General features: G+C 33.3%; 1 protein-coding gene across 2 annotated transcripts in view; it reads left to right on the top strand.

Annotated features, from left to right (window-relative positions):
* The window catches only part of LOC126976391 (protein scarlet-like), an 82,573-nt gene extending 71,479 nt beyond the window's left edge, over positions 1-11,094 (top strand). The window contains exon 12 of one of the 2 annotated variants that reach the window (XM_050824700.1): positions 10,275-11,094. In XM_050824700.1, coding sequence (XP_050680657.1) covers positions 10,275-10,663 — 389 coding nt within the window. In that variant the 3' untranslated portion in view covers positions 10,664-11,094. Of the gene's footprint in view, positions 1-3,835; positions 4,346-10,274 lie in introns of those variants that run through there. The other variant, XM_050824699.1, reaches the window with a different exon arrangement.
* The last annotated feature ends 4,753 nt before the right edge of the window (positions 11,095-15,847 follow it).

Here is a 15,847-nt window from a genome sequence, read left to right as displayed (position 1 = left end):
AGGAGCGACGATATCAAGCACTGTAACTACGCTGTCTTCTTACATAAGAGTATCGTCAAACTTCAAAGAACACTTTCTGTCCTCGACCGTGGCTATGTGATAACTGAAGAAGATGATAAAGCAATAATATTTCGTTCCTTACAAATTTCTTAAAACAACGACATTATTTATGTTAAAAAATTAATACTAGGATCACACGGACTTTGCTTGGTCCCACTTGGCCGTGGTTTAAATAAAAAAATTGAAAAACGGTTGACCTTAAAGGCCATCAACATAAAATTTGCGCCAACCGCGATGAAATCGGTCGAGCCGATCAAAAGTTACTTATAATATATAGGCTTACATACATCCATACATACATCCAGACAAACTGGGAATAGACAGGACAGGTTCCTAGGACCTTAAAACGTCAAGATCTGATAAAAACCAATTAATTCCCGATTTTTTAAATTTTGAAGCGGGAAGTTAAAAAGATAAAGTGGATGATGTAGTGTGCATAGTTGATATTAAAACATAATATGTATATACGACGTCTTATTATAATTAATGATATATAAACCATCCTACTAAATCCTCTCAAATTGTCACACACTATTTCATCAAAATCGGCTTAGCAGTTTGTGTTTTAAGTTTAAAATATTTGAAACGTAAACTTGCGCAATACTTTATCGGAGTTAGGCACTCCGTAGTCTGATTATACCAAGTTATTTAGATAAATAATTCAAGTTAATCGTGAAATTTTGCAAACTTATGATAAGTTTTATTGACGTCAATCTCAGTTATAAAGAACTGTGCGTAAAAGAGACAACAATACACTCTGTAGCGACTTATGAATTGAAATTTATTTTAAATAAAATTACCAGAAAAATTCAAACCTTTGCTTCGATAATTTTATTTGACCTCAAAGAGTGAAAAAGGCAAACCATGGTGTGCAAATTACTGTAAACCGGTATTCCAGAAAATCCAGTCCAAAATAGTATTTTTGTCTAAGTTTCGGAAATATTATATACTAGTAGTTGCCTGTTGCATTCGCAACTAAAGGTTTTATCTCAATAAAATGTTTAAGTAGATAACAGAGAGAGTTTTCATACTGAAACATGCAGTGTAAGCCTGTCAGCCATTAAGTTGGCGAGCGACATCCCATTCTGCACGGACGCACGCCAAGAAAGGGAAGATTAGATTAGCAGGAAGAGACATTATAAAAGAGACAACCGATATATTTCTTGCTTTCAAAGATATTTTAAATAAAGTCTGTCAAATAATGAGCAAGATAATAGCAAAATGGTATTATTTGGCCAAAAGTTTTTTTTATGGAAAAGGAGGACAAACCGCCACCCAGCCAGCCGCCCACATTCTGTTGCAACACAAGGTGAATCACAGGAGCGTGTCCGGCCTTTAAGGAGGGTGTACGCACTTTTTTTGAAGGTACCCATGCCGTATCGTCCCGGAAACAACGCACAAGAAAGCTAACATTGTAAATTAAAACATTGCTGGATGTGCCTGAAAAACGAACAAACTGCAATTCATTATTAGGGACTGTTCAAAGCAAAATTAATCTAAAAGTTATACACTCGCATATAATAATATCGTAGTTTAGAGTAAGATTTGACCTTGACGAGGTTTCCGTTCCGATCACATCTAACTGACCGTTTAATGATATGCTAGTCATCAGAACAGAGACCACGTCCAGTATTCGCAATGCTTCATTTGATTAATTATTCTGTCGGACTGGAAAGCCAATTTACTTATAAAAAGGTTGCGTCGAATAACGCTAGCAATTTAAATTAACGATTACTAATTACTGTTGTGGTCTTAACACGCTTTCAAAATACTTACAAAAAAAGAAAAGATACATAACTACCGACGTATTAACAGTGTGTCCCATAAAGGTGAAGAATTTAAAATCAGTAAAAGACTTAGTTGAATTTCCCAATAAGACTTATTTTGAAAAGTTTGCCTTCTTACACATAAAGGTATCTTGAAAAAAATAGAGCGACAATGGAAAAATGCAAGAGCTTTCTATTTCATTGAACCTTAATTCTTTAAAGCCAGGTCTGTGTAAAAATCTGTCGCAAAAAACATACATGATTGGTTTTGTGTTTATTAGCGAATGGGCAAGTTTAAAGTAAAATAAATTTTGTAAAGTTATTTATTCAAGTAAGTAATATTAGATACACTATTAATCTTAAATTTATCATAAATAATTTATTCTAAACTTTAACAATAAAAATTTGCAAATATAATTCGAACAGCTGAAAAATACTAAAATAAAAATAAAACATAATATTATAGCTGTGAAGTTGTTATACGAATAATATCACAAGAAATAAGCGTAAAACGAAAGTAATTATAGTTTTAGAAAATAATAAAAAAATCTTCCTAATTTATTTATTTATTTATCTATTGATATATAATGTGAAAATAACTAGTGTTTAAAAACTTTAATAACTTCGGATAGTGTATTAAGCATTTGTGTTCAACTTTAAATATCATTATTATTATTAATAGCCTTAGATAATCTATACGTCCAGATAGAGCCTCTTGGTGATAACCGATTAAAAAAGGGCCAGGTTCCTTACTTTAGTGTGCGTAACAGGTTACGTCTTACACTCGCGATTTGTATGTCACTTTGTGTTTGTGTACGTGCATAGCTCAAAATAGAGGGTAACAGTCAACCTCAATTTTTTTTTCATAGTTATTACAGCTGTTACAGTCTATCTAGACGTATAAATGATCTAAGGTCTTAACATTATTAAGCAGGAAATCTAGAAGTTCAAAACACGGTTAGTAATTTAATTATAGTAGTTAAATGTCTGTGCACTAACTGTACATAAGTTTGATACCATTACATAACTAATACTTTCTCAGTATTAAATCTATTACTATTTAGTTCTCTTGAAAAACGTAGAAAAGATTTCATCGGTACCAGTTACAGAGGCGATGACAGCTACAATTAATGCAAACAAAATTACATCAATAGAAGTTAGAAATTAAAAAAATTCAAGTAAATTATATATTTTAGTTGATTGGATTTTTCATGACTTATTATTGTTATAAATATCTCTTCAGTAAAATAATTACAAGTCTCAATAATTTATTTTGACTAATTTAATTGGTTATAGCTAATGCTGCTAATGCTTAGGTAATAAATATAAATGAAGATATTATTTCATAAAAAAAAACAACCAACTTCAAAAAAACTATTTCACAAAAACATAATATGCACTAAGAAGTAAAAAAACGTTTGCGTATTCTTCTACAACTTAATAATCAATATAATGTCGTTACTATTATTCTTATTTTTGGAATCGGTGCCCTCCCGCCACGGCCCCGCTGTTGCCACATCACGTCACATGCGTGCGACACAAGCACATCTCACCTATAACTATTTTTAGTCACAAACCTACCTTGGCTGACACCGACTCCAAAACAACAATGATTGGAACTATATTATATTGATTATTAAGTTGTAGCAATACGTAATTATGTTTATTGTTTTTAGTGCATATTATATTTGTAATTAAAATGGGACCACACGAGAAGCACCAGCTTTCAAATAAAAAAAGAATCACCAAAATTGGTTCACTTAATCAAAAGTTCTGAGGTAACAGACATAAAAATATACAATCGAATTGAGATCCTCATCCTTTTTTGAGGTCGGTTAAATATAGAGAGTGCTGTTCATAAATCATATGCCTCACATCACAAATGTATACATCGTTTTCACGCTAGAATAAGCACAGTCGATTAACTCATTCGTCTTCACAATTTGCACGAACACGCATTTTATACGCACGCATTCCGCACAAATTTCTAAGCACTTTTAACTCCGCAGGTTCGTTTTTATCAGCAGTATTTGACAAAATGGAAACAGCTGCACTCGTTTCTGTACCCTTCGACTTAATCGGCACCATGTTCTCCGGAATATATTTAAACTTAGCCAGCGCATCGCCCTACGTGTCTTGGCTCAAATACCTTTCCGGATTCTACTATGGCGTTGAATCAATTTCGATTCTACAATGGGACTCTATTGAGGTTATCAATTGCGTGAACATTAAAGGCGTTCCTTGTATCAAAACGGGGCAGGATGTTCTCAGGAAGTTTGGATTTTCTGAAGACCATTTCTGGAGGAATTGTACATGTTTGTTCAGTATGTACTGCATCGCTCATACCATCGCCTTCGTTATGGTTATCAAAAGGAGTAGAGGAACAGCTGTATACTAAATAGTTGCTTATATTTATTGTTATTTATAGCTTAACTAATTAATATAGATTTATAAATAAATGAATTTCTACTATAGTTCAAAGTTTTTATTGATGTTTTTGTAATAAATTTTGAGTTGGATTATTGTTTGATTGCATCTTACCCTGAACTATTGACACGAACAGCACCCCTTTTTGTACTACACTATAAGACAATGCCTGCATGTTTTCATAGACATAAAAATAATAACACAACTAATGAATCCAAGATTGAATCATCAATTGATAAATCTTGCATTCTCAAAAAAAAATCTGCAAAATCTCCTAGATTGAATAAAATATAACTGAATTTTGTACAAGATTTAACAAAACTATTCATTACAAACATACCTACTCAATGATTACAAACAAAAAATGTTCAATTAGTTAAATGAAGAAAGCGGCTCGTTAATTGAATCTTGCTTCGAATAATATATGTAATAATTAACGATCATTTTTGTCAGGTAGCTGCTGTCAGATGACTTTCTAAATTTTTTTAATGCAAATGTAGTGATTTTTATGAAAAAGCATAGGAATTCTCAAGAAGAAAATGACATATACGGTAATAAATCATAATTGTTTTCTGTGAACGTTAACAGCTCTTAAAATGTAGGTTAACAGTTGGAGACCATCAATTATATTAATGATGTACGTACAGAATAAAGTTCTTTACGTGTTACTAACTAATTATTTGCTTTTATGTCACTTACAGTAATACCCATATTTATCTATCCACTTACTGGAAGTAATTAAAATGATTGTATTTAATCATCATATTGTTTGCATAAATTATATATAAATACTAGCTGATCCAGCAAACGTCGTAGTGCCATATAACATATTAAAAAATCAATTATTAAAATTTTGATGCAACCGGTTCTCAGACCTACCAAATATATTGTACTACAATAATTGTATTCGATTGCCATCTTGCAACCACATATCGGTTTGGTGGATGGAACAGAATATTATAAAAATCGTGATACAAAAAAAGTTATAGATCGTAGAAGGGCGAAAATTTAAATTTGCATGTATTTGTATTTTTCAATGCTGAATCATACTAAAATAAAAATAAAAAAAATTTAAAAAAATTGTTTTGGGGTGGACTACCTTTAACATTTAAGGGGATGAGAAATAGATAGTAACCGATTCTCAGACCTACTGAATATGCATATAAAATTTGGTTTTCGGAGGAGTAAGGTAACTAACATTGTGACACGAGAATTTTATATATAAGACTAGATTCTGAGTTACCATAAGATAACACATAATATTTTGCAACAGAAAATATTTCACGTTTTTTTAATTAAAGCCATAATATGAAATCTTAGCAAACAACAGGTATATTATCACATATAATAGTACCTCATATGATCCATAAAAGCTTAGCCATCGTGGTTTAAATTACACACTTCGAATTTAAATAGCCGATCGTAAATTCATTCTCATAAAAATGTAAGACTCGGTTTAACACGGTTTGAACATGGGTTGGGCGTCCGATGTATATATAAGCATCATAAAATATAATTAAAAGACAGATTTTTAGTTATAATAAAGCTCATAAATTCTATAATGCTAGTTAGTTTAGTTATTAGTATAGTAATAAAATGGTCAGTTTATGTTATTGTCTGCATTGATCAAATATTTTAGTTCAAGAATTTAATAATAAAAGTACATTATATCAAATAACTACTGACTACTTTATCATTATTCTCCTGCTGCTGTGCAAATTATCTCCCATTCCTATTATCCAATTTCCTCCCTATTTTTGTTTTTATTTTATTAACTTAAAATGCATTAACTGCGACATAGTTACAAAAGAAAATTGCTAAATGTTACATTAAAAAATGTTTATTCTCTAAGTTTATAAAATAGTAACTTTTCTCCAAGAGTAACTTTTTCAAAGAGTTTATGACGACATAACTGTACCACTGACCCACAGAAATTATCCTTAACTTTTGGAAGTTAATTAAGTTTTACTGTTAGTCATCCCAAGTAAAGTCATAACTGTTAAATAAATTAAAATATTTATTTCAATTAGATTTATGTTCTGAAATTGGTAATTTTTGCGTGATCTATCTAGTTTTATATAGGTCTGTATATTAGGTGAAATTATTTGCAGACCTTGCTAGTCGTATCTTACAAACTAAAAGAGACCAACAAGAAATTCATTATTTTTTTAAATGGTGAAATAGAGGCCTATACAAGTAGATAGCTTTAATAATAAAAGCATAGAAAATTATTGCGAGACCACAAAACCTTATGAATAAAACATTTTAAAACATAAAATTTTACGATATAAAACAACGTGAAATAGGCAATATATCTACCAATTAATTTGATTTAGACGACGTAGTAGTATTATAGAAGGCGGCCGTATGCGTTGTCGCAGTTAAATGTTAATATTGGGAACGTTATATGGCAACACTGCCCGTCAGTTCGATACGATCGGAATATATTTTTTAGATAACTTAAATTTTAACCTCATGGTTAGTGTTGTGAAAGTGTAACTGGTTAAACCGGACCCGAATGTGTATTAAAACATAGCTCGAGTGAAACATTTTGAGCCTAAATTAAGTACCTTATTATATTATGTATCAATATTTTTTGGGGTCAAGTATTCCTTTATTAAAAGCCGCTTGGGCTGCTATAAAGACTAGATTTATTTTCTACTTTTTAGATACATTGTTTTAAATTAGATGTATTTTTTAATTTGTCAATGTTTTTTTTTTTAATTTTATTATTCTTAGATAGAATATCAATGTTTTTAGATATTCATTAATTCAATCCAATTCATGTAACTTCTTTTTAACTAGGATGAAACTAGTTTCCAAACGTAAATTTATATTTTCTAATCTTTTCTATCTAAGAAATCCTTAACAGTGATGAATATCATAGAAGACGATAGCACAAACGGACACTCATTAAGTAAAGATAAATCTATATTCACGTTACTATAAGTGGCTGACCCGTAGGTGTTTACGATAAAATCTTGAGTAATTTACACGACACAGATTTGCATTAAGAATACTTCAACAATTGCAATAAACTTCCCATACATTTTGCTAACATTTATACATCCTTCTAAAAGGCAAATAGATACTGCACAATGTTAACATTATACACCATAGATGCTTCATTGTGACGTGTAATTTAAGTTGGAATATAATTTATTGTACTATTGTTTAAAGTAAATATTAGTGCGCCTACGGCCGTTCCCAATATTCAGTCTATTTCTTACTTGAGATAAAAATCGTAACTATCGTTGACTTTTCTGTCCCAACTTATCGACGGCAACTCACCTTATCCGTACACGCTGTCTGTCAATGGGACGACGTATATTATAGCTTACCAGCGATAGAAGTTTGTATGGAAATTGTAATTCACGCGTCCCAATATAAGGCGGTAAGAATGACCTATCGGGTATATTGGGACAGCTTCAGATTAGTGACAGCCAATTACTGACAGTAGAAGGTAGTAATTTATCTCTATCTGTAGATAGTATATTGGGAACGGCTGACGCCCACTTCAATGTTAATTACGAAGTGGCATTTGTGAAATCATTTCTCTATTGGGTGCTTATTTTAAATTTTCTAAATCGTAGATCTAAACTAAAGTAAGCTTTGTAACAGCTCAAATTATCAGAATCGCGAGCGCGTATAGAAGTCCTATTCCACATACGAGTCGCAGTTTCACGTCGATACCGAATTAATATTTAGAGCGGATGGTTACACTGTCAATTAATGCCGTTAGCATAAGACGAGCTCGGAGACATGTCTGAGAGTACTTCACCAGTATGAGAGGGCATGTATATACATAAGTACAATTAATCAGACAATGAAACTAAGAGTCTCGTTGTCAGCTATATATAGTCCGGAAATTTCGTGCGCGACCGTTCCACGGAGTGCCAGACGGTTGCGGGGACGGGGTAATCAGATGCGAGAGGCTGCCGTAACCCGCTACCCGCTGAGACCTTGTCCAGAAGGGGCGAATTCGTCGCGAATCGTATCGCACGAATTCATACGCGCGTAGGCAAGGTACTAGACATCAATACATCGCATCCACAAGAATGGCGCGAATTCAAAATACGCGCGTAAATCGCGTGCACTACGCCAGACTCTCGACTCGCGCTTGATTCGCGCGTATTGCGCGCGAGTCGAGATACTAGGGACGCCTTGTTGCGTCCAGTTAACGCGCGAACTCTATAGCGAGTGCACGTATCGAGGGAAATGGAGCGCCAAAATTTTGACACGGAATTGTTTATAGACGAAGAAAAAAAAAGACCGGCGATATGGGATTTGGAATCCCTGATTATGTCAATAGGTTTTTAAAACGTAGGTCTTGGGAAGAATTGGTGTTAATATTTTCATCAAATGATTTCACGAACATACGAAAGTACTTAAAAAATTTCTTCTCATATTGTCTTAATTTCGGATACAAAGTTTCAAACATTTCAAACTATGTGTCATTCTATCATTAAGATTTGGATGTACTAAATACATTCTATTTTCCCTCCATTTCTGTCTCTTCCAGCGACGGTAAGCTAACCACAACGAGACCGCTTCGTTCAACTCCATGTTTTCGACTGGCTCCGTTCCCAAATGCTCGCGCGTTAGTACGCTCCTTCTGGACGCAACGCGCGTATTACGCGCTAGAGATTCGTGGCGAATTCGCCCTTTCTGGACAAGGAAGTTGTCGGACTATAAACAGATTAATAACATGTAAATAATATTGAATAATTAGTGTTGTATGAGTTACGCAACGAGCTAGACGTTCACATGATAGTAATTGAAACGCCCTAGCCATTACAATCAGTGCCGCTCAGGATTCTTGATTGAGGCTATCACTAACCCAGTAATCTAGTTACGGCGTCTTTCAAACCGATAGATCATAATGCTTGCACACTAGGTATTGCTTCAGAGCAGAAAAAGCGCTGTTTAGTCGTACATAAAGCTTAGAATGTCATGAGTCACTAAAGTAAACTAGATTTTTTGAAGTGAAAACTTATTTAGCTGCGTTGGGCATTTTTGGTAGGGGAAAATTATATAGGTTCACATCATGACTGGCGCACGCGATAAATAAATTATTAAAAATATTAATATAACTATAAGGTTACAAACGTTTTGGATGCGTGAAATCTCGTGAGTTCGCGTCACCGAAATTCTTATAGCAGTGTATCTGTAGCTATACAGCTGACGTATTATGTAGTGATGTGTAAATCTTTTAAGTGAAATTGAATGGATGTAGAGAAACGTTCAATGTGTACATATTTTGTTTTTATATTTAATTATAATAATAATGTCTATTGTTGAAATTGTGTTTTTGTTTGATTGATATATTATTGAAAATAAGTCTTAAAAATAATTTGAAATAAATAATTTAATTGTTTTTTAAACACTTCTATCGGCAGTCTCTACAACTTTCATTTTTTATATATTTGACGGCAGAGTAAAATGGAAGCTTAAGCTACTTAGGGGGGAATATTTTTAAATAAAATACTTTTTTAAGGGATTTAAACGCGTGTACGTAATCCTTTAAAAAGTATTTTATTTAATTGTGTAACACTCGCATTTGAAAGAAAATACTAGGGAATGTTTACTTGTGATCAATTACAAGTAAATCGAAAAATTATTTAATTTATAAAAACTAAGAAATCGGATGATGATTAATATCCTTTCAGACCTTAATGAAACAAAAATAATTTTGATTTGAGCATAACTAATCTATTTTATTTTTAATAAAGTAGGTACATTTGTAAAGAAATTTCTCCCAAATTCCTTCGCTAGGAATTAGGTTATATATCCCAAGGCATTTACAACGAACAGATTTGCTTTTACAATTAATTTTACAATATGATTTTATTAAGGTTCTGAATTTGTGCGATACTATTTTTGTAATAGTACATCACTTGTTATTGGCCCTTTTCCAAATTTTGTTTTTCAGTAAAATTTTTTTTTTTTAGATATTATGCAGATGTGTTCAGCGCTAGTTTGTTAACTTGCTACAGAAGTCAATCCTTTTTATGCTTACAGGATCGTTCCTATCAGCTACATTCGAAAAATTGGAGACAGCTGCTCTTTTCGCTGTACCCTTCGATCTGATCGGCATCATGTTCTCCGGGATCTACCTCAACCTGAACAGCACCAACAAATACGTAGCCTGGATCCGTTACGTATCAGGTTTTTACTACGGCACGGAGGCCGTCTCCATCCTCCAATGGGATAGCATTACTTCAATTAAATGTGTCAAACTGCCAGGCGTGCCGTGTATTAAAACAGGATCTGAAGTCCTCGAAAGGTTTGGATTCGTAGACACACATTTCTATAGGAATTGTGTATGTTTATTTATAATGTACTGCGTAGGACATTCCATAGCATTTTTAATGGTTGTTAAAAGAAGTAGAGGAACGCCAGTATATTGATACTTTAACCCTTTGTCCGTTCTTCTGTCAACAAAATAAGAAATATCGTTAAGCAGTTATGTAGCAGATGGCCAAAACTGGGGAGGTAAATAAACATACCTAGATTTATAAATGAAGCGTCGTCATAAAAGCTTAGGCCTTAGCGGATACACTAGATGGGCTAGAGCGCTAGAGGCGTCAAGTCTGAAAGCCGTGTCGTCTGTAAATTTTGATGAAAATATAAATTTTGACAAAAGAAATTAAAAAATTGAAATCGGAACCATTCTCTTGCGGCTCACACTTGACTTATCTTTTGTTAGGAAATTGTAACTTTGAATGTTTGCCCCTTTTATATTTCTACAGAAGTAGGTAGAGACTAACTTACAAAACTTACCATAGCCTTACTAACTCACAGAACATTCGTGAAATGTGAATAAATTATTCATCTGTCATGGATTTTTTTTTCAAGTCCAAAACCTCTTATGCTTAAAAGTTGTGAACTCTACAAATATGTTCCCTCACTTTGAGCGCAGAATGTTACATCTGCAATATAGAGTCTAGTTGGTTTAGAAAATAATAGAATTAAAATTTAGTTTTAAGTAAGTTAATTATGATCATACACTACCAATATACTAGCGTATAGACAAACACAGCGTGTAAGAGTGTGGAGAACATCAACATTACCAGTTACTTCTTTGCACAGGATGCCGGCTAGATTATGGGTACCACAACGGCGCCTATTTCTGCCGTGAAGCAGTAATGTGTAAACGTTACTGTGTTTCGGTCTGAAGGGCGCCGTAGCTAGTGAAATTACTGGGCAAACGAGACTTACCATCTTATGTCTCATAGTGACGAGCGCAATTGTAGTGTCGCTTAGAAGTTTTGGGGTTTTTCAAGAATCCTGAGCGGCACTGCTTTGTAATGGGCAAGGCGTATCAATCAACATCAGCTGAACGTCCTACTCGTCTCGCCCCAAATTTTCATATGAAATATTTAATTAATATAAATTTCATATAAAAGAAAAGTATTTCGAATAATTAGCTAACGCACATATTATCAAATCATAATTTATCACGTACTATTGGGCACTCAGGTGTCTATACGATAGTGTATTCTATGGTTAAAGCACAGAAAGTTAATTTGAGACCTAAAATGTATGCTGCCTTCCTTTTTTTATGATGCCTGTCTGGTTAACGTTAGTACTTTAAATTTACTAAATAATGGTGGAATTACTATAAAAAACCTTTAGTTTCATAAAATAATAATAATTTATTTTGTTTCAAAAAAAGTACATATCCTTATTAATTAACAAATAAATTCAATAAACAAAGTTTAGTATTTGCATAAAAGTTTTAGCAGCTGAAGCCGAACTAGGAATAACCTGTATTTCGGCTTACAGAGCCAATCCCCTCGAATCACATTAAATAATTGACTTATATGTTTGCATTTACATATTAAATATTATTTACACTAATATTTTATGATTGTGGTCTATATATAGTACTGAGCTAGTCTTTATTATCATATAGATCCGGCAAACGTTGTTTTGCCATATTGCGATGGTTGTAGGTTAATTTAAATTGAAAACAAAAAAAATAATTAAAGTAAATATTCAATTGACATTTTGCAACCCTATTGCGATTCTGTGGATGGAAGAGAATAATATAAAAATGGCGATTAAAAAACCGGGGTTGATCGTATAAAGGTGAAAATGAAGTTGTATGTATTTTTCAATGCTTAATCATAATAAAATAAAATTTAAAAGAATTGTCAAAAATTTTAAAAAAATTGAGGGGCCTTATCATTTAAGAGTATGGATAGATGTTGGCCGATTCTCAGACCTACCAGATATGCACACAAATTTTCAAACACATTGGTTTAGCCGTTTCGGAGGAGTTTGATAACAAACACCGGGACACGAGAATTTTATATATTAGATAATCTGCGAACAATCAGAATGCTTTTTGGTCCTAAATACACCATTCATCGGCCGACAATACCTTTCGCAAAGAAAGTTTGCATCTATTCCTCGCGACTTTAACACCCCATTTTGATTGCACATAAATTAAATTGCATTCTTGTCAGGTCTCAAGTTAAGCTAAAAATAATGCACCGTGATTTTAAATTCATAACTAGTTTTAATTCATTTAACAATTAATGTAACCAATGCCAGTACCAATGAGCCAGTTTTAATTTGCTTTAGAATTACATAGAATAACTTAGTATATAATATGTTTCTTTATAGTTTATATACATTAGTTTTAAATGTATTTTTATTACATAATTTATACGTCTAGATAGAATGTGACAGTGTGAACACGTTGAAAAAATTGCAGCAAACTGTTAACCCCAAAGGCCGGACCGCATGACAGCGGCGCTGCGCTCCGCGTCGCTTCACGTCGCTAGACGGTACCTATCGTATTACAACTGCAGTAAGCGGCAGTTTGCGTCATTTCTATACAAATTTCTATACGCTTAATTAACAGTATGCGTATTGAAGCGACGCGCCGCTTGCTGTGTCGCAATGAGCGTCGCTGCACTGCGTGTCGCGGCGCTGCGCGTCAAAATATTCTCTGCCGCGACGCGTAGTGCAGCACTGCTCTGGTGCGACATACAAAATGATTCATACAATATTTTGACGCCAAGTGCCGCGCAGTGCAGCGCTTTGCAGCGCCGCGGTAATGCGTTCCGGCCTTTAACTTTCAGCAACACGCACACACTAAAACAAAGTGACTAATAAATCTCGAGTATAAGCTTGTCACGCACACTTAAGTAATAAACCAATTGATGTCAAGCGTTACCTAACAGAAAAAGGCTCTATCTAAACGTATAAATTATCTAAGGCATTTTTTAGTAAAACTAGGTAACAATTTAGTTTAACAGAGCTGAGTTTGACAAGTCTCCTATTATTGAATTATAATATTGTGACTTGGTTACAGTTTATGGATTGTTATATATCATTATTTGTAATAAAATAGTGTTTATATAAATTCGATCACAATACCAATTTTATAAAATAGTATTATTACTTAAATAAAAAAATATACTTCAATATTAACGTTGTGCATTTTTGAATATTCTGGAATGGTAAGGGAATAATTTCGCACGAATTGCCTTATTAACGATTTATTACACAAAATGATAATTTATATCACATAAAAAGAAACACTTCAGAAAAATTACAATTATTTTACATTAAAAAGTTTATCTCTAAGAAAAATCAACTTTCATTCACAATTACAACGACTGTCTTACGAATTTTCGATCAGGTCACGTGTCCCGACGCGAGTTTCTCAAAAAAATTGCTCAACGCCGCTAAAGAAGTTTTCGCTTCAAAAATAACATTTTAATGCCAAACATATTTTAGTTTCCAAAGAACCTGCGCATGGTTCGCCTCTGTCTCATTCGCTTACTTATAAAGTTAATTATATTGCACAAAAAAAATTATATCAAAATAATTTGATATTAATGGCCGTGATGAAGCAATCATCATCAATTTGAACGGAAACTGTTCAGAACATGAACTCCGTTAGCTTAGTTTAACGAAGTTAATAAGTAGCTTGTAATAATAGATTTATAGTACAATTACCATTTCAATAGTAAACTTTGATGTTTAACTTAGCACAGCGTGGTTATACAATACTATTTTATTTATTTTACTTTATTTATATTTCCTATGTGTCCATTGTTCAGTATCCCACACAGTACAGTATCTAATACACAGACTGTGTTATTAATTACCGCGAAGTAAAGTTATTCGAAATTTTAAACCATTTTATCTTTATCTAACAATTGTCACTACATTAATTACATGACAGGTAGAAGTAATTTTAAACTTGGAGTAACTTAACATCGCGTTTATTAATAGGATGGTGAATGATTAGATGCTATGTATATGTGTTATTTATAATTATTAATAATAACTTAGGGGCTTTAAAGGCTGGCAAAGCATCTCTTGGCCCCTGATGTTGCGGATGTCATTAGATCACATGAGCCTTTGCCGGTTTGCCCCCTCTTCATCATCATTTCAGCCGGAAGAAATCCACTGCTGAAACAAAGGCCTCCCCCAACGATCTCCATGACGATCGGTCCTGCGCTGCCCTCATCCTGTCCTACCAACACTTCCGCACGAGCGACTTCCGGTACGTGGTCGCCATTCAAAGACTTTATTGCCCCAACGGCCATCTGTACGTCGAGCTATGTGCCCTACTTCCACTTCATTTACATAACGATCTCTGCCTCTCTTATATAAAAATTAAATTGTCTATAAAAGCGTATTTTTAAAAGCCTTATCGACTATAGATAAAAATTATATAAATTGGCAAAAATCTTATTTTGCAAATTCAATAAAGGAATAATCTTATCAAATTAGTGTATTGTCATCGGTCTTCGATAAATCTACAAAGTTTGATGGTAATCTGGCCGTTTAAAGTGGGTATAAATCGCGTCCAAAGGAGTCAGTTAGAAACATACATACAAACATACAAGTGAAGCTAATATAAAGCGTGTAAAAATTGCCCAACTTTTACGTCACATTTAGTTTTGGTCACCACGTTTAGTTCGTTAAATCTACCACAGGCGATAAGATACATACTCCTATCTATTAGTACTAAGGCTAAGTATAACTGTAAAACTGTTCTTGTAAAGAACCGTTTCCTGCAGTTTGGTTCAACTAGGAACATAAAAAAATACCGCCTCTGGCTCTACGCGTTGTTACTGACTAATGTGAGGTGCTAAATGTTCCTGGTACTCCCCAATGTCCGAAGCTAAAATAAATTTAGTTTGTTTAGTTAATTCACTATTCTTTTGTTTTCACGAAACGCTCACTGAAATAGATAAGCGTTGTTATTTTATCTAGCGTTACATGAAAATGTCGATAACTTCCATATATTCGGAGGTATGGTAAGGTGATGAGCCACTTAAATACGTGTATTACTAGTAATAAAATAGACCCCCTTATTCATAATGGTCCGCTAACTTTAAACAGCCGCTAAGAAGTGTTTTTTCTCATTCTGACTTAGATCAATAGAAGAAGACAGAGTGAGAATTAGCAATGGTTTAAGTTAGCAGACTATTATGAATAAGGGGGTAAATGTTTATCATGTTATACCATTATTTATTCAAGGTTTAACCTTGTACCCAACAGTTTGTGTTCTTTCAACCTATATGATGTCTTAAATAGGTATTTCAAAAATTATGAATTTC

The sequence above is a fragment of the Leptidea sinapis genome, chromosome 40 (assembly GCF_905404315.1).
Source record: "Leptidea sinapis chromosome 40, ilLepSina1.1, whole genome shotgun sequence".
NCBI lineage: Eukaryota > Metazoa > Arthropoda > Insecta > Lepidoptera > Pieridae > Leptidea > Leptidea sinapis.
The sequence above is the reverse complement of the archived record's forward strand: the minus strand, read 5'-3'. Positions and strand labels throughout refer to the sequence as shown.